Source organism: Balaenoptera acutorostrata, chromosome 2 (assembly GCF_949987535.1).
Source record: "Balaenoptera acutorostrata chromosome 2, mBalAcu1.1, whole genome shotgun sequence".
Taxonomy (NCBI): Eukaryota; Metazoa; Chordata; class Mammalia; order Artiodactyla; family Balaenopteridae; genus Balaenoptera; species Balaenoptera acutorostrata.
In genome coordinates this window covers 165,424,614-165,444,919 of record NC_080065.1, presented here as the reverse complement: position 1 = coordinate 165,444,919, position 20,306 = coordinate 165,424,614, and the positions used below count along the sequence as shown (strand labels likewise).

General features: G+C 37.0%; 1 protein-coding gene across 5 annotated transcripts in view; it reads left to right on the top strand.

Annotated features, from left to right (window-relative positions):
* The window catches only part of UIMC1 (ubiquitin interaction motif containing 1), a 138,489-nt gene that overhangs the window by 23,153 nt on the left and 95,030 nt on the right, over positions 1 to 20,306 (top strand). For 3 of the 5 annotated variants that reach the window (XM_057540989.1, XM_057540987.1, XM_057540985.1), the window contains exon 3: positions 10,990 to 11,034. The exons of the other annotated variants lie outside the window; for them this stretch is intronic. In XM_057540989.1, coding sequence (XP_057396972.1) covers positions 10,990 to 11,034 — 45 coding nt within the window. The remainder of the gene's footprint in view (positions 1 to 10,989; positions 11,035 to 20,306) is intronic. 5 annotated transcript variants of the gene reach the window in all.

Genomic DNA, 20,306 nt, shown 5'->3' with positions numbered 1-20,306 from the left:
ACATTGCTAACACATTTACATGTATCTCTAAACAGTGTACATATATATTGAAAAACTTGAGTCTCAGTGGTTAGGCACTTCTACCAATGTTTTTCAGCAATCTGTCCTTTCTCCAAAGATTTGAAATTTCACCTTTATTGTAAACTAAAATCTTGTCTGTAAATAGGTTAGTTTTTGGATTTTCTATTTTGTTCCATTGATCTATAACATATTTTTGAAATAAATATTCAGTTGATTATCTTATGTTTTTTAGGTAGGCACTTATATCTGCTAATAATGATAATTTTTCTCTTTTCCTTTCTAGTGTTTACAGTTAACTTTTTTGCTTGTTTTATTGCATTGACTATAGACTCCACAATAATGTTGATTGATAATCAGTGATAGAGTACATCTTTATCTTGATCTTGAATTTAATTGTGGAAGTATTCTGATGTTTTGCTATTCGTTTCATATTTCTGTTCTTTATTATGTTTCAGAAATATTCTTTAACTGCTTATTTACTATTAGTATTTTTAGAAATGTATGTTTAATCAAATGTTTAATCAAATTTCATTATTTAGCAAGATGATGATACAGTTTTTCTCCTATTATCAGTTAATATTATATGTTAATACATTTTTAAATTTTGGAACATCTTCGCATTTCTGGAGTAAATCTTACTTGGTCATGATGTATTACATTAACATAATATTGAATTTTCTTTCTCGGTATATCATTTATGAGTTTGCATCTGTATTTCTAGTGGCGTTTGTTTTATGTAATTGTCTTTTTTTGGTATTGTTTTCATCAGATTTTAGGATTAGGTTTATGGTATAAAATAGAGGAAGCTTTTCATTATTTTAATGTTCTACCAGTTTAAATAGTAAAGGAATTTTCTGTTCTTTAAGGTTTACTAGGATTTGTTCATAAAACTGGTCTACCAACTAACTTTTAATATTACTTTATGTTCTTTTAGTATCTCGGTATTTTTGTGCATTTTTAAAAAAGACTTTGTCTTACAATGCAAAAAAGTAGTTGGTAGAGTCATTCTTTTGGCCTGTGAGTTTAAAATTAAATGAATTACTTGATATTTCTTCTGCTCTTTGCACTGCTGACAGCACTAACTTTAATTTATTCTTCAGCTTAGTTGTCAATTTCTGGGGGGGGTGGTCCTTGCAGATCTTCCAAGACTGGGGTCAGTTGGCCATCTCTTGTGCTTTCATAGAACCTATATTTCTGTAGTATTGATTGTCACACTGTTTTGAAACTGCTGCTGTGTTTTTCTGCCTTTAACACTAGACCATGATTTCCTAGAGGTTAGGAATTTTGTATCTTAAATACCTAACAATAGTGCTTGGCCTATATTAGTAGACATTATCAAAAAATACCTGTATTAAGTTTTACTTGTTGGTGCTGCTGTTTTATTTATTTCAATATTTCTTCAAGAAAACGTTCTAGTTCTCTGGTGCAAAAGAAGCCAGGAAATGTCTTACTTTTTTCTTCTTTCCTTCCTTCCTTCCTTCCTTCCTCCTTCCCTCCCTTTCTTTTTTAAATTGAAGTATAATTGATTTACAATGTTGTGTTAATTACTGCTGTACAGAAAAGTGATTCAGTTTTTTATATATCTATTATATATACATTCTTTTTAAAAAATATTCTTTTCCATTGTGGTTTATCATAGGATACCAGATATAGTTCTCTGTGCTATACAGTAGGAGCTTGTTGTTTATCCACTCTATATATAAAGTTTACCTCTGCTAACCCCAACCTCCCACTCCATCCCTCCCCCAACCCCCTCCCCCTTTGGCAACCACCAGTCTGTTCTCTATGTCCGTGATTCTGTTTCTGTTTCATAGATAGGTTCGTGTTGTATTTTAGATTCCACATGTAAGTGATATCATATGGTATTTGTCTTTCTCTTTCTGACTTACTTCACTCAGTATGATAATCTTTAGTTGCATCCATGTTGCTGCAAATGGCATTATTTCGTTCTTTTTTATGGCTGAGTAGTATTCCATTGTATATATGTATCACATCTCCTTTCTCCACTCATCTGTTGATGGACATTTAGGTTGTTTCCATGTCTTGGCTATTGTGAATAGTGCTGCTATGAACATGGGGGTGCATGTATCTTCTTTTTAATAAATTTATTTATTTTATTTTGTCTGCGTTGGGTCTTCGTTGCTTCACATGGGCTTTCTGTAGTTGAGGCGAGCGGGGGCTACTCTTCGTTGTGGTGTGCAGGCCTCTCATTGCGGTGGCTTCTCTTGTTGTGGAGCACAGACTCTAGGTGCGTGGGCTTTAGTAGTTGTGGCATGTGGGCTCAGTAGTTGTGGCTCGCGGGCTCTAGAGCACAGGCTCAGTAGTTGTGGTGTATGGGCTTAGTTGCTCCATGGCATATGGGATCTTCCGGCCCAGGGATCGAACCCATGTCCCCTGCATTGGCAGGGGGATTCTTTTTTTTTTTTTTTTTAAAGTTTAATTTTTTAAATTTATTTGTGGCTGTGTTGGGTCTTCGTTTCCGTGCGAGGGCTTTCTCTAGTTGTGGCAAGTGGGGTCCACTCTTTATCGCGGTGCGCAGGCCTCTCACTATCACGGCCTCTCTTGTTGCGGAGCACAGGCTCCAGATGCGCAGGCTCAGTAATTGTGGCTCACGGCCCTAGTTGCTCCGCAGCATGTGGGATCTTCCCAGACCAGGGCTCGAACCCGTGTCCCCTGCACTGGCAGGCAGACTCTCAACCACTGCGCCACCAGGAAAGCCCCTGGCAGGCGGATTCTTAACCACTGTGCCACCAGGGAAGTCCTCACAGGAATTTTGAGAGAAATTAAATGAGGTGATGTAGTTAAAGTACCTGACACATAATAAGTCTGCAGTACATAGTAACTGTTTATTAAAAGCTTCTATTTTATGATATAAGCGGTAGACATATTGTAAGAAACACATTTATATAAGAGAGTACAAAAAGCATGCTACATCATGAAATCACTTCTTTGATACCAGTTGGATCATGTGCCTCACTGCCTGAAGAAAGATGCACATAAGGGTCAGTAACCAGTTGGATTCTGTTGGTCCCAAAACGATCCATGGGGCCAGTTAATGAATTGGATCTACAGTTGATCCTTGAACAACACAGGTTTGAACTGCGTAAGTCCACTTATACATGGATTTTTTTCAATAGTAAATATTACTGTATTACGTGATCTGTGGTTGGTTGAACCTGCAGATGCAGAAACGCAGTTACGGAGGATTTGCAGATATGGAGGAACCGTGTATATAAAGGGTGCCGCCTGTAAGTTATACACAGATTTTTGACTCTGCAGAGGGTCGGTACCCATAACCCCCCTCGTTGTTCAGGGTCCAACTGTATTTATTCTTGTCTTCTTCAGTCTTCAATTCCCCATTTTCAAGATTCTCAGTTGTAAATTTGAAGTATTTCAGTTGGATAAGTTTTAGCTTTCCTGGAAATGGAAAGATAAATTCCTGTCTGCCATTTTTTCTCCATCTTTTAGAGAATAGTTTTTTGAATCTCGTAGCATTTGTTTTGTTGTTAGTATCTGTTCAACCCTTTATGAAAGAGAGCTTAGGCATCACTATGTGCTCTAAAAGTAAAACCATCTGAGAGTTTTTTTTTTTTTTCATCTGAGACTTTTAGTCAGGAATGGGTATTGGATTTTGTCAAATGTTTTTTTTTTCTTTTTTTTTAACATCTTTATTGGAGTATAATTGCTTTACAATGGTGTGTTAGTTTCTGCTTTATAACAGAGTGAATCAGCTATACATATACATATATCCCCTCCCTCTTGTGTCTCCCTCCCACCCTCCCTATCCCACCCCTCTAGGTGGTCACAAAGCACCAAGCTGATCTCCGTGTGCTATGTGGCTGCTTCCCACTAGCTATCTGTTTTACATTTGGTACTGTATATATGTCCATGGCACTCTCTCACTTCGTCCCAGCTTACCCTTCCCCCTCTCCATGTCCTCAAGTCCATTCTCTATGTCTGCGTCTTTATTCCTGTCCTGCCCCTAGGTTCTTCAGAACCATTTTTTTATATTCCATATATATGTGTTAGCATACAGTATTTGTTTTTCAAATGTTTTTTCTTAGTGTATGACATGAAGTTATAATTTTTCTTCTTCAGTCTGGCAGAGTGGTGAATTACATTGATCTTTGAATATTAAATCAATCCAGCATTCTTGGGATAAACTTCCCTTGCTCCTGATGTTGGATTTGATATGCTAAAATTTCATTTAGGATTTTTACATGTATCTTCATGAGGGTTATTGGTTTGTAGTTTTCTTATAATGTCTTTATCTGGTTTTGATGTCAGGGTAATTTTGGCTTTATACAATGAGTTAGGAAATGTGTCCTCTTCAGTTTTTTAGAAGAGTTTATATTATTTCTAACTTAAATGTTTGATAGAATTTGCCAGTAAAATCATCTGGGCTTGAAGTTTTGTTTGTGGAAAGGATTTTAACTACAATTTCAACTTTGTTAATACATATAATGCTATTAAAGTTATCTCTTTTCTTGAGTAAGCTTTGATTGTATCTTTCAAGGAATTTGTCCATTTCAACTACATTGTTGAATTTCTTTTTATAAATAGTTGTTTATAATATTTCGTTGTTATACCTTTTGAAATCTGTAGAATGTATGGTGATAACACCTCTCTTATTCCTGATACAGCTCTTTCTTCTTCATCTTGATCGGCCTGGTTTATCACTTTTGCCTTCACTGATTTTCTGTTTAATTTTTCTGTTTTCAGTTTAATTGATTTCTACTTTGATCTTTATTTCCTTTCTTCTGCTTATTTTATTTTTAATTTTTATTATTTATTTATAAAAATATTTGTTTATTTTGGCTGCACCGGGTCTTAGTTGCAGCACGCGGGATCTTTAGTTGCGGCATGCAGACTTCTTAGTTGCGACATGCGGACTTCTTAGTTGTGGCATGCAGACTGTTAGTTGCAGCATGCATGCGGGATCTAGTTCCCCGACCAGGGATCAAACCCGGGCCCCCTGCATTGGGAGCGCAGAGTCTTACCCACTGGACCACCAGGGAAGTCCCTCTTCTGCTTAGTTTAGTTTTCTCTTTTGATTCTACTTTCTTTTTTTTTTTTTATAAACTTTATTTATTTATTTATTTATTTATTTTTGGTTGTGCTGGGTCTTCGGTTCGTGCGAGGGCTTTCTCTAGTTGCGGCAAGTGGGGGCCACTCTTCATCGCGGTGCGGGGACCGCTCTTCATCGCGGTGCGCGGGCCTTTCACTATCGCGGCCCCTCCTGTTGCGGGGCACAGGCTCCAGACGCGCAGGCTCAGCAGCTGTGGCTCACGGGCCCAGCTGCTCCGCGGCATGTGGGATCTTCCCAGACCAGGGCTCGAACCCGTGTCTCCTGCATTAGCAGGCAGATTCTCAACCACTGCGCCACCAGGGAAGCCCTGATTCTACTTTCTTAAGTGGAAGCTAAGGTCAAGCTAAGCAAGAGACCTTCTTTTCTAATATAGGTGTTTAATGCTGTAATTTTTGCTTAAGAACTACTAAAGCATCCCACAAATTCTTTACATGTTGTGTTTTCATTTTCATTTAATTCAAAATACTTTCTAATTTCCCTTTGATTTCTTCTTTGATCCATGGGTTATTTAGAGGTGCAACATTTAGTTTTTAAATACTTGGAAATTTTTCTAGGTTTTTCTGTTAGTTATTTCTGATTAAATTACATTGGTCATATATACTTTGTACATTTGAATCCTTTTTAAATTGATTGAAACTTGTTTTATGACCTAGAATATCATTTATCTTGGTAAATATTCTGTGTGTACTTGAGAAGAATGTATATTTTGGGTGATGTTTTCTATAAATGTCAATCTGGTCAAGTTGGTTGATAATGTTGTCAAATTTACTATATCCTTATTGTTTTTCTGCAAATATTCTACAAATATTTTGAGGGAAGTATTATAGCCTTTGACTAATTGTGGATTTGCCTATTTCTCTTTTCAGTTCTGTCAATTTTTGTTTCATGTACTTTGAAGTTTTGTTATTAGGTGTGTGAACATTTAGGATTTTTGTCTCTTCTTGATTGAGCCCGTTATTGTTATCAAATAAACTTTTTTTAATCACTGGTGATAATCTTTGCTCTGATATTTACTTCTTATGAAAGTAATATAGCTACTCCAGTTTTCTTTTCTTTCTTTCTTTTTTTTTTTTTGGCTGTGCTGTGCGACTTGCGAGATTTTGCTTCCCCGATCAGGGATTGAATCCATGTCCTCAGCAGTGGAAGCGTGGAGTCCTAACCACTGGACTGCTGGGGAGTTCCCTTCTTTTTTATTGATAGGGGAATTTTTTTTTTTTTTTGGCCGTGCCGTGCGGCACGCAGGATCTTAGTTCCCTGACCAGGGATCGAACCCATGCCCCTGCAGTCGAAGCACGGAGTCTTAACCACTGGACTGCCAGGGAAGTCCCCATAGGAAAATTCTTTAATAAAAACAAGTTTACATGTTACCATTTGTGGCTTAGCTGGAATAAATCTGTCCAAGTTAAAATTTTATTAAGGACCAAACATAGAATGACTGGTTTTTGTATAAAGTAATGGAATTCCCTCAAAACAATGGGTCTACTTCCATTTTAAGACCTCTGAAAAGCAAAATATCTAGTTATTAAAATAATTAAAACTTTTCACTTGTAGATGAAAATAGTTATCCATGAGGTTAAAGCATACAATGCATGTCACATGCAAATACCCTTTTTCTGGAACTTACAAACTGCGGGCCTAAAATTATAATTAAGCCATTTCCCCACATTTATTTAGTTTCAAAACATGAGAAGTATCTTTTAACTATAGAAAATTACCAAATGACCTAATGTTCAAAATAATATTTTAGAAATGCTATCTTGTGTTAATATTGGTTCATCCTGATATGTAGTGCATATATGTTAATATTACAGACTATTAAATACTAGTCACTCTTACTTTTTCTGCTGCCTAGAAGAAATAAATATTTCCATTCTTTGCAATTCTGTCACATATATAATATAGGACTGAGAATAAAATTCCCTTCTAATATAGCCATGTTTTGAACTAGCTTAGTTTCTTTATATGGTATTTACCTAGATTTACTGTACAGGCATCATGGATTGATTTTTTCCAGTTTAAAAAATACTACTTCAGTGACTTCCTTAATGAGTGTTCCTTAAAAAAAAAAACCTTCAAAACTTGAGACATTTCTCAAAAATAGACTTTTATCGTCTTGTTTTGAATTTTGTCCATTAGTGCTTATATAGGATCTTAGATGGTTGACTTCAAGAAGGTTAATAACCCTAAAGCCAGATTCATTCCTATAGTCCATTCTGCCCACTGCATGAAAGTCATATGATTTTACAGAACTCCCCAAATTGAAATTGTCTTCAGAAATAAGACTTTTGTATTTTGTAGGATTGTCACTTCAACTTTAGTTGGTTATCTGGTTGTGATACAAAAAGGCATACAAACTACACATTGTTACAGAGAAGCAGTATAATGTAACACAATGTAGGAGATTAAGATGAACTTTTGATAAAAGGTAGAGAATCATTACTTCTATAGAAACAACGTTTTATCTGTCAAAATTCTTCAATTTCTGTAAAACCTATAATTTGTGAAAAGACAGTCTCTAAATCCAAGATTCTTAAAAACTGTGCACAGGGACTTCCCTGGTGGCGCAGTGGTTAAGACTCCATGCTCCCAATTCAGGGGGCCCGGGTTCGATCCCTGGTCAGGGAACTAGATCCCACATGCATGCCACAACTAAGAGTTTGCATGCCACAACTAAGGAGTGGTGAGCCGCAACTAAGGAGCCCACCGGCCACAATTAAGGAGCACATGTGCTGCAACTAAGGAGCTGGTGAGCCGCAACCAAGACCCAGTGCAACCAAATAAATAAAATAAATATTAAAAAAAAAAACTATGCACAAAAACCATAGTATTTGGGGAAAATGTTTATATAAGTAGTTTTAAAAATGTAACTTCTGCTACTTTTGCTACTATGAATTACACATTAACTAATTGAAAATATGCCACAATGGTAATTCTGGAAAAACAATTTATCATTTTCTAAATGGATTTTCCCCACATTTACTGTGTGACGTAGCTGTTAATACTGCACAAGTACAATTAACAATAATGTTTAATTACTTCTAATGTTTAAGCAGTCAAGGGATTTTTCTCCCTTAAAATAAGTTTTAAACATCAAAACCTATGCCTATAAAATTTAAAACTTTCAACAGTCCCAACATTTTGAATGAAAACTATTATAAACCATTATAAACTTCTCAAATGTTCCTTATATTATAGGTGTGTCAACCTCGTTATCTAGTGTAGAATCCTTCAAAGGTTTCTCTGTCTCTTCACTGGGTGACTTTTTCTAAGTGCAGCTCATGTGTGTGTTTCCTTTGTTGTTATTTCCATTATGCTGTGGCCATCAAACTTTCTTTTGACTTGTTTTACTGTAGTATTTCTGTTTTCATCCTCTTATTTTGAATCTTTTCATATCTTTACATTTAAATGTAATTAAAATTTTTCTTTTAAATTACATTTAATTTTAATTTAAGGATCTCATTTAAATGTAAAAGAAATGTGAATTTCTTGTAGGCAGCACATATAGTTGAGTCTTTATTACCATTCTGACAGTCTCTGTCTTTAATTTGGGTATTTAGACCATTCAAGTTTTATGTGATTGTTGATATAGTTAGATTTGAATATATTGTCTTGATGTTTTTTTTTGTTGTTGTTGTTTTTAATTTGTGCCATCTTTATGTCCTTTTTTGATTTTGGGGGGCACCTTTTTTGGATCACTCAAGTTTTTTTTTTTTTTTTTTTAATTTTTTATTGAAGTGTAGTTGGTTTACAATGTTTATTAGTTTCTGGTGTACAGCAAAGTGATTCAGATATGTATATATATATTCTTTTCCAGATTCTTTTCCATTATAGGTTATTACAAGATATTGAATATAGTTCCCTGTGCTATACAGTAGGACCTTGTTGTTTATCTGTTTTATATATAATAGTGTGTAACTGTTAACCACAGCTCCTAATTTGTCTCTCCCTACCCTTTTTCCCTTTGGTAACCATAAGTTTGTTTTCTATGTCTGTGAGTCTGTTTGTTTTATTTATTTTATTTTTTTATTGACGTATAGTTGATATACAGTGTTGTGTTAGTTTCTGGTGTACAGCAAAGTGATTCATTTATATACATATGTATTCTTTCTCATATTCTTTTCCATTATGGTTTATTACAGGATAGTCAGTAGAGTTCCCTGTCCTATACAATAGGATCTTGTTGTTTATCCATTCTGTATATAATAGTTTGCATCTGCTAGTCCCAAACTCCCAATCCAACCCTCCTCTATCCCCGACCCTGGCAACCACAAGTCTGTTTCTGTTTCAGAGATAAGTTCATTTGTGTCATATGTGAGATGACACATTGAAGTGATATCATATGGTATTTGTCTTTTCCTCTTTTTTTTTTAGTATTTATTTTATTCTTGGCTGCGTCAGGTCTTAGTTGCAGCACTCGGGGTCTTCGTTGCAGCATGCAGGATCTTTCATTGTGGCGTGCAGGCTTCTCTCTAGTTGTGGCACGTGGGCTCAGTAGTTGCAGCTTGGGGGCTGCAGAGTGCGTGGGCTCTGTAGTTGCAGAACACGGGCTTTCTAGTTGTGGCTCATATGCTCAGTGGTTGTGGCGTGCAGGCTTAGTTGCCCTGCGGCATGTGGGATCTTAGTTCCCTGACCAGGGATCCCCTGCATTGGAAGGCAGTTTCTTTTTTTAAAAAAAAATTTATTTATTTTTGGCTGCGTTGGGTCTTAGTTGTGGTGTGGCACGCGGGCTTAGTTACCCCGTGGCATGTGGGATCTTAGTTCCCTGACCAGGGATTGAACCTGTGTCCCATGCATTGGAAGGCGTATTCTTAACCACTGGACCACCAGGGAAATCCCTTTTTCTTTCTGATTTACTTCACTTAGTATGATAATCTCTAGGTCCATCCATGTAGCTGCAAATGGCATTATTTCATTTTTTTATGGCTGAGTAATATTTCATTGTATATATATATACCACAGCTTCTTTAACCATTCATCTGTCGATGGGTATTTAGGTTGCCTTCATGTCTTTGCTGTTGTAAATAGTGCTGCTATGAACATTGGGGTGCATGTATCTTTTCAAATTATAGTTTTGTCTGGATATATGCCCAGGAGTGGGATTGCTGGATCATATGGCAACTCTATTTTTGGTTTTTTGGGGAACCTCCATGCTGTTCTCCATAGTGGCTGCACCAATTTACATTCCCACCGACAGTGTAGGAGGGTTCCCTTTTCTCTACACTCTCTCCAGCATTTATTGTTTGTAGACTTTTTGATGATGGCTATTTTGACTGGTGTGTCTGTTTAGGTACTCTGCCCACTTTTCGTCCATCAAGTATTTTTTATAATCTCTCTCTCTCTCTCTCTCTCTTTTTTTTGCTGCGCCGCGCAGCTTGTGGAATCCTAGTTCCCCGACCAGGGATTGAACCCAGGCCACGGCAGTGAAAGCACCATGTCCTAACTGCTGGACTGCCAGGGAATTCCCTATGATCCCATTTTATCTCCCTTTTTGACTTGCTGGTTATAATGCTTTTTTATTTTAGTGGTTATTTTTAGTACGCATATTTAGCCTATCACAGTCTACCTTCAAGTGATACCATACCACTTCGTGTATAATATAATCATCTTACAATAGTTTACTGTCATCATCCCCCCCCAACTTTGTTACTGTTGTCATGCCTTTTACTTGTACATGTATTGTAAACCCCATAATACATTATTATTATTTTGTTAAATAGTTATTGTTTGAAGATAAAGAGAAACAGTCATGTAGTTATTCATATAATTTCCATTTTGGGTGCTTTTCATTTCTTTGTGTAACTCTGTATTTACATCTGGTGTCATGTTTTTCTTATGCCATAGGCTAGGTAGCTTAAACATGTAAATTTACTTCCTAACAGTTCTGGAGACGTCCAGGATCAAAGTGCCAGAAGGGTCAGTGTCTGGTAAGAACTCTCTCCTTGGGTTTCAGATGGCTACTTTCTCACCATGTACTCATATGGCTTTTCTTTTCTGCATATACTGGGAGAAAGACAGCAAGCTCTCTGGTGTTTCCTCTTATAAGGGCATTAATTCCATCATGAGGGTCCCACCTTAATGACTTCATCTAGTCATAATTACCTCCCAAAGGAGGCAACTCTAAATACCATCACATTAGGGGTTAGGGCTTGAACATATGAATTAAATGGAGGGAGGCCCACAATCCAGTCCTGCTGCCTGAAGGACTTTGTTTTTTGTTTGTGGGTCTGCTGGCAATTAATTCTTTCAGTGTTAGTATATCTGAAAAGTCTCTGTTTTGTCTTTTTTTTTTTCAATAAAATTTTTAGTTTGGAATAATTTAGATTTGTTAAAATGTTGGAAAGATAGTACACAGGTTTCTTTATACCATTCACTCACTTTCTTCTAACGTTAACATCTTTTTAACATTATAACCATGGTGCATGTCTCAGAACTAAGACATTAACACTATTGCATTAACTAAACTCTAGACTTCATTCAGATTCACCAGATTTTCCACTACTAACCTATTTCTGTTCCAGGATCTAATCCAGGATATCATATTACATTTAGTAGCCTTCATTTTTTTTTTTTTACCTTTAAATTTTTATTTATTTATTTTTATTGAAGTATACTTGATTTACAATATCGTGTTAGTTTCAGGGGTACAGCAGAGTGATTCAGTTATATATATTCAGTTATATATATATATATATTCTATATATATTCCTTTTCAGATTCTTTTCCCTTGTAGTTTATTACAAAATATAGTTCCCTGTGCTATATAGTAGGTCCTTGTTGGTTATCTGTTTTGTATATAGTAGTGTGTATATGTTAATCCCAACCTTCTAATTTATCCCTCTCCCCAGCCCCCTTTCCCCTTTTGTAACCATAAATTTGTTTTCTATGTCTGTGAGTCTCAGCCTTCATTTTTGAAAGATTTTGCTGGTAGGTTTAAGAATTTTAGGTAAGTTAACTTTCTTCTTTCAGTATTTTAAAAGATTTTGCTCCCCTGTCTTCTTGCTTATATTGTTTCCAAGAAATCTGGTATAATCTTTATTTTTTCTCTGTGTTCATTTTTTTCCTCTGGCTTTAAGATTTTTCCTTTATCACTGTTTTTTGTGTTTGTTTTTTTTTTTGTCTTTTTTTTTGGCTGCTCCATGAGGTTCCAGAGATCAAACCCATGCCCTCTGCAGTGGAGGTGGGGAGTCTTACTACCAAGAAAGTCCCTATCACACTGGTTTTTAACAGTTGATTATGATATGCTTATTTATTTATTATTTATTTATTTTTGTATTTTTTTATACATATTCTGACTAGAAATTCTGTGAGGTATGACAGCTCTGTCAGAGTGACTTGCCTTTTCACTCTTTTTTAATTTTAATATTTATTTATTTATTTATTTTTGGCTGTGTCTTAGTTGCAGCATTTGGAATCTTTCATTGCGTGTGGGCTCCAGAGTGTGGGGGCTCTGTAGTTGTGGCTTGTGGGCTTAGTTGCCCCACAGCACGTGGGATCTTAGTTTCCCGACTGGGGATTGAACCTGTGTCCCCTGCATTGGAGGGCAGATTCTTAACCACTGGACCACCAGGGAAGTCCCACTATGCTTTTTTAAAAAGATGCTTCTTGTTCCTGTGGGTTTTAGAACTTATTGGATCTGTGGATTTATAGTTTTCATCAAGTTTGGAATGTTCTCAGTCATTATTTCTTCAAATGTTATTTTGTTCCTTGCCCTGTACAAGGACTGTAGTTACCTGTGTATTAGGTCACTTGAAATAGTCCCACAGTTCACTGATATTCTTTTCATTTTTGTGAATGCCATATGAGTCACATTTCAAGTGCTCCGTAGGCACTAGTGGCTACCATGTTTGATCCTGCTGATATAGAACATTTCTGTCATGGCATTGGCTAGTACTGCTCCTTTAAGAGATAACCAGGACTTCCCTGGTGGCACAGTGGTTAAGAATCCACCTGCCAGTGCACGGGACACGGGTTCGAGCCCTGGTCTGGGAAGATCCCACATGCCGTGGAGCAACTAAGCCCGTGTGCCAAAACTACTGCACCCGCATGCCACAACTACAGAAGCCCATGCACCTAGAGCCTGTGTTCCACAACAAGAGAAGCCACTGCAGTGAGAAGCCCGCACACCGCAGCAAAGAGTAGCGCCCGCTCGCCACAACTAGAGAAAGCCTGCGTGCAGCAACGAAGACCCAACGCACCCAAAAATAAATAAATAAATAAAATAAAATTACTTCAATCAATCTCTCATTAAAAAAAAAAGTTTAAAAAAAAAAAGATAACCTGGACTAATCCTATCTTGCCTTAAATCTGCTTACCTTGGACACCCCCAAGAAATTCAAGCTTCCCATAGCTTCTCTCATCACCTAGATTCTCATCCCATGACTCTAATCTGTCATCTGGGGGCACTTTTCTAATATGACTCAGTCTCCCACTCCTGCTGTCAAAATGACTCTGCCCTCTGGAATTTGGGTCAGTGATCCAAAAAATCCTCGACATTCTTAACCCTCTCTGTGGAAGTTCTCTTCATCTTCTTGCTTGAACTGAAAGATGGCTGTCCTCTGAGCGTACTGCTTCTCCTTGTACCTTCTCAGGTACTGGCTGTTTCTTCTTCCTTACAACACAATACCACTGACCTGGAGGTGGGGTAAGTATCCTCTTACTCCTTGTTGTTGCTTCCAGACTACTGGAAAACCTAGTTTGAAGCACAAACCATTCTGCTACGCCTGCTACTCCACCTTGAAGAAGTCATCTACTATCCTCCTGGTCACCCACCCCACCCCCTTTCCTGGCCATTCGTTGAAAATTTTAACATATCACTTGCTGTCTTTCTTTTTGTCAGTCTTGCCATCATTCTTGGTGATTTTAATACGTACATATTAGACTGAAGAATATGAAAGTTGCAGTTTCTGTAGTTCAACCTAAGCTGTGATTCATTATCTGTCCTCTCACTTCCTTTACCTTTTGGCTATCAGCTCCCATGGATCATACCATCTCAGCCTTTCTCAAGTGGGATTTCTGAGAGAGAAGTAAGCCTAATGTCCTCAGGCATCCATTGTATGTAATGCATTAACCTCTGTCCTCTGCATCTAGAATAGTACCAACCAGTTATGTACCATCCTTGGGAGAAGTAAGGAAAACATTTGATTCATTTTCTGTGTTCTGTGGTTCCAGTGAGGAACCCTGATTGAGCCTGTCAATAATAATCATGCCACTTTCAAGATCACCACCACCTATCTTTTCCAACTCACTCCTTCTAATACCCTAACTCCAATAATCCTTCAGCCCCACTAGGACGTCTAATTCCAGGCTATCACCTTCTCATTGTCCATCATCCTGTCATGTCCTCACTTACCTTCTTACCTAACCTAGGTCTCATGGTTATACTAACTATTCACTTGAATATTCTTTCAACTTCTTTTTTTTTTTTTTTTAATTTTTAACTGAAGTATAGTTGATTTACAGTATTGTGTGAGTTTCAGGTGTATAGCACAGCAATTCAGTTATAGATTATTACAAAATATGGAGAATAGTCCCCTGTGCTGTACAGTAGGTCCTTGTTGGTTATATATTTTATGCATAGTATTGTGTATATGTTAATCCCAGGCTCCTAATTTATCCCTCCTCCACCACCCTTTCCCTTTTGGTAACCATAAGTTTGTTTTCTGTGTTTGTGAGCCTCTTTCTGTTTTGGAAATAAGTTCACTTGTGTCCTTTTTTTTTTTTTTTAGATTGCACATATAAGCAATATCCTATGATATTTGTCTTTCTCTGTCTGGCTTATTTCACTTAGTATGATAATCTCTAGGTCCATCCATGTTGCTGAAAATGGCATTATTTCATTCTTTTTTTATGGCTAATATTCCATTGTATATATATATACCACATCTCTTTATCCATTCATCTGTTGATGGACATTTAGGTTGCTTTCATGTCTTGGCTATTGTAAATAGTGCTGCAGTGAACATTTTGGTGCATGAATCTTTTAGAAATTATGGTTTTCTCCGGGTATATGTCTAGGAGTGGGATTGCAGGATCATATGGTAGCTCTATTTTTAGTTTTTTAAGGAACCTCCAAACTGTTCTCCATAGTGGCTGTACCAATTTACATTCTCACCAGCAGTGTAGGAGGGTTCCTTTTTCTCCACACCCTTTCCAGCATTTATTTGTAGACTTTTTGATGATGACCATTTTGACTGGTGTGAGTTGATACCTCACTATCCTTTTTTTTTTTTTTTTTTGATTTATTTGGCTGCATCGGGCCTTATTGTGGCACGTGGGATCTTTGTGGTGGCATGCAAGATCTTTCTTTGCAGCACACGGGCTTCTCTCTAGTTGTGGCGTGCAGGCTCAGTAGTTGTGGCACAAGGGCTCTCTGGTTGTGACGTGTGGGCTGTAGAGCACTGGGCTCAGTAGTAGTTGCAGTGTGTGGGCTTAAGTTGCCCCACGGTATGTGGGATCTTGTTTCCCCGACCAGGGATCGAACCTGGATCTCCTGCATTGCAAGGCAGATTCTTAACGACTGGACCACCAGGAAACTGGACCCCTCATTGTACTTTTGATTTGCATTTCTCTAATAATTAGTGATGTTGACCATCTTTTCATTTGCCTTTTGGCCATCTGTATGTCTTCTTTGGAGAAATGTCTATTTAGGTCTTCTGCTCATTTTTTGATTGGGTTGTTTGTTTTTTTGATATTGAGCTATATGAGCTGTTTGTATATTTTGGAAATTAATCTCTTGTTGGTTGCATCGTTTACAAATATTTTCTCCCTTTCTGTAGGTTGTCTTTTCGTTTTGTTATAGTTTCCTTTGCTGTGCAAAAGCTTTTAAGTTTAGTTAGGTCCCATTTGTTTATTTTTATTTTTATTTTCATTACTCAAGGAGATGGATCCAAAAAGATATTGCTGCGATTTATGTTAAAGAGCATCTTGCCTATGTTTTACTCTAGGAGTTTTATGGTATCTGGTCCTATGTTTAGGTTTTTATTCCTTTTTTTTTTTAAAGGAATTCCTTTATTTTTATTATTTGTTTATTTATTTATTTATTTTTGGCTGTGTTGGGTCTTTGTTTCTGTGCAAGTGCTTTCTCTAGTTGCGGCAAGCGGGGGCCACTCTTCATCGCGGTGCGCGGGCCTCTCACTATCACGGCCTCTCTTGTTGCGGAGCACAGGCTCCAGACGCGCAGGTTCAGTAGTTGTGGCTCACGGGCCTAGTTGCTCCGTGGCATGTGGGATCTTCCCAGACCAGAGCTCGAAACCGTGTCCCCTGCATTGGCAGGCAGATTCTCAACCACTGTGCCACCAGGGGAGCCCATCTTCCATTTTGAGTTTATTTTTGTGTATGGTGTTAGAGAATGTTTTAATTTCATTCTTTTACATGTAGCTGTCCAGTTTTCCCAGCACCACTTATTGAAGAGACTGTCTTTTCTCTATTGTATATCCTTGCCTCCTTTGTCGTAGATTAATTGACCATAGGTGAGTGGGTTTATTTCTGGGCTTTCTATCCTGTTCTGTTGATCTATATGTCTGTTTCTGTGCTAGGACCATTCTGTTTTGATGACTGTAGCTTTGTAGTCTAGTCTGAAGTCAGGGAGCCTGATTTCTCCAGCTTCGTTTTTCTTTCTCAACATTGCTTTGGGTCTTTTGTGTTTCCATACAAATTAAAAAATTTTTTGTTCTGGTTCTGTGAAAAGTGCCATTGGTAGTTTGATAGGGATTGCATTGAATCTGTAGATTGACTTGGGTAGTATGGTCATTTTGACAATATTGATTCTTCCAATCCAACAACATGGTATATCTTTCCTTCTGTTTGTGTCTTATTTGATTTCTTTCATCAGCATCTTACAGTTTTCAGAGTACAGGTCTTTTGCCTGCTTAGGTAGGTTTATTCCTAGGTATTTTATTCTTTTTGATGTGATGGTAAATGGGATTGTTTCCTTAATTTCTCTTTCTAATCTTTTGTTGTTAGTGTATAGAAATGCAGTAGATTTCTGTGTATTAATTTTGTATGTTGCAACTTTACCGAATTTGTTGATGATCTCTAGTAGTTTTCTGGTAGTGTCTTTAGGATTTGCTATGTGTAGCATCATGTCATCTGCAAAGAGTGACAGTTTTACTTCCTCTTTTCCAAATTGGGTCCCTTTTATTTCTTTTTCTTCTCTGATTGCTGTGGCTAGGACTTCCAAAACTATGTTGAATAAAAAGTGGCGAGAGTGGACATCCTTGTCTTTTTCCTGATCTTAGAGGAAATGCTTTCAGTTTTTCACCATTGAATATGTTATTAGTGTGGGTTTGTCATATGTGGGCTTTTTTATGTTGAGGTAGATTCCCCCTATGCCCACTTTCTGGAGAGTTTTTATCATAAATGGATGTTGTATTTTATCAGAAGCTTTTTCTGCATCTATTGAGATGATCATATGGTTTTTATTCTTCAATTCGTTTTTTTTTTTTTTTTTGGCTGCATTGGGTCTTTTGGCTGCGTTGCTGCGCGCGACCTTTCTCTAGTTGCAGCAAGCGGGGGCTGCTCTCCGTTGCTGTGTGTGGGCTTCTCATTGCAGTGGCTTCTCTTGTTGTGGAGTGCAGGCTCTAGGTGCTCGGGCTTCAGTAGCTGCGGCATGCGGGCTCTAGAGCGCAGGCTCAGTAGTTGTGGCACATGGGGTTTGTTGCTACGTGGCATGTGGGATCTTCCCGAACTAGAGATCGAACCCATGTCCCCTGCATTGGCAGGTGGATTCTTAACCACTGTGCCACCAGGGAAGTCCTTATTCTTCAATTTGTTAATGTGGTGTATCACATTGGTTGACTTGTGGATATTGAAAAATCCTTCCATCCCTGGGATAAATCCCACTTGATGATGGTATATGATCCTTTTAATGTATTGTTGCATTCAGTTTGTTAGTATCTTGTTGAGGATTTTTGCGTCTATGTTCATCAGTGATATTGGCCTGTAATTTTCTTTTTTTTTGTGGTATCTTTGTCTGGTTTTGGAATCAGGGTGATGGTGGCCTCATAGAATGAGTTTGGAAGTGTTTCTTCCTCTGCAGTTTTTTGGAATAGCTTCAGAAGGATAGGTGTTAACTCTTCTTTAAATGTTTGTTAGAAGTGGCCTGTGAAGCCATCTGGTCCTGGACTTTTGTTTGTTGGGAGTTTTTAAATCACAGATTCAATTTCAGTACTTTTAATTTGTGTGTTCATGTTTTCTATTTTTTCCTGGTTCAGTTTTGGGAGAGTGTACCTTTCTAAGAATTTGTCCATTTTTTCTAGGTTGTCCATTTTTATTGGCATATAGTTGCTCGTAAGTTGTCTCTTATGGTCCTTTGTATTTCTGTTGTGTCGGTTGTAATTTCTCCTTTTTCATTTCTGATTTTATTGATTTGAGCACTCTCCCTTTTTTTCTTGATGTGTCTGGCTAATGGTTTATCAATTTTGTGTATCTTTTCAGAGAACCAGATTTTAGTTTCATTGATCTTTCTGTTTTCTTGGTTTCTATTTCATTTATTTCTACTCTGATCTTTATGATTTCTTTCCTTCTATTAACTTTGGGTTTTGTTTGTTCTTCTTTCTTTAGTTGCTTTAGGTGTAAGATTAGGTTGTGTCTTTGAGGTTTTTCTTGTTTCCTGAGGTAAGCTTGCATTGGTATAAACTTCCCTCTTAAAACTGCTTTTGTCATGTCCCATAGGTTTTGAATTGTCATGTTTTCATTTTTATTTGTCTCTAGGTATATTTTGATTTCCTCTTTGATTTCTTCAGTGATTCCTTGGTTGTTTAGTAGCATATTGTTTAGCCTCCACATGCTTGTGTTTCTCTCAACTTATTTCTAATTTCTACTGTACTCCCTGGGAAAACCCAATTTTGGTTAAATCCAATTCTCCACCTATTATGTGTCCCTACCTAAGGAGCACAACAGTGCTCATGTTATATTTAAGAGCACAAACCTCAAGTGGTCCCTCAGTATTGCCTAGCAATCCTAATATGTTTCCATAGTCGGTTTTATTGAGATAGTTACATATTATATAATTCACTAAATTAAAGTATAATTCTTGGTTCTTAGTGTGTTCACAGAGTTGTACAACTATCACCACTATCAATTTTATAACATTTTCATTAACTAAAAAAGAAACCAGTTCCCATCAGCAGTCATTGTCCTTTTCCCCGCCAACTCCCAGCCCTAGGCAACCACTAATCTGCTTTTTGTCTCTATGGATTTGCCTATTCTGGGCGTGTCTTATAAATGGAATTATACAATATGTGGGCTTTTGTTACTAACTTCTTTCACTTAACATATGTTTTCAAGGTTCATCCATATTGTAGCGTGTAGCAGTACTTCATTCCTTTTTTTCCCCACAGCGGCTGCACCATTTTACATTTCTATCAACAATGTGCTGGGGTTCCAGTTTCTCTTTGTTCTTGGTAACACTTGTTATTTTTTATTATTTAATTATCATAACCACCCTAGTGGGTGTGTAGTGGTTTCTTATTGTGGTTTTGACTTGCATTTCCCTAATGGCTAATGAGCTTGAGCATCTTTTTTGTACTTGCTATCCATTTGTATAGCTTCTTTGGAGCAACGTCTGTTCAAGGCCTTTGTCCATTTATACAGTGCAGTTTGTCTTTTTGTTGTTTGGTGGTTTTCTTAATAGTTTGCATATTAAACCTATCAGGTATATTAATTGCAAATATATTCTTTCATTTTTGGGGTTGTCTTTTCACTTTCTTGATGTTTCTTGATGTACAACAGTTTTAAATTTTAATGAAGTCCAGCTTATCTGTTTTTTCCCCTTTGGTTGCTTATGCTTTTAGTATCGTATCTAAGAATCTGTTGCCAAATATAAAGTCATGAAGTTGATCCCTAAGAGTTTTTTAATTTTAGTGCTTATGATTTGGTCTTTGTTCCATTTTGAGCTAATTTTTGTGTATAGTATGAGATGTTTTGTGTGTGTGTGTGTGTGTGTGTGTGTGTAGTGGTAAAATATATATAACATAAGATTTACCATTTTAACAATTTTTAGGGTAAGTATATTTACATTGTCATTGAATTGTAGGAGTTCTTTATATGTTGTGGATAGTTAGCCCCTTGTCAGATATATGTTTTGCACATATATTCTCCCATTCCATAGATTGCCTTTTTACTCTGTTGATATCTTTTGATGCACAGTAGTTTTAAATTTAGTCCAATTTATCTAATTTTTTCTTTTGTTTCTTGT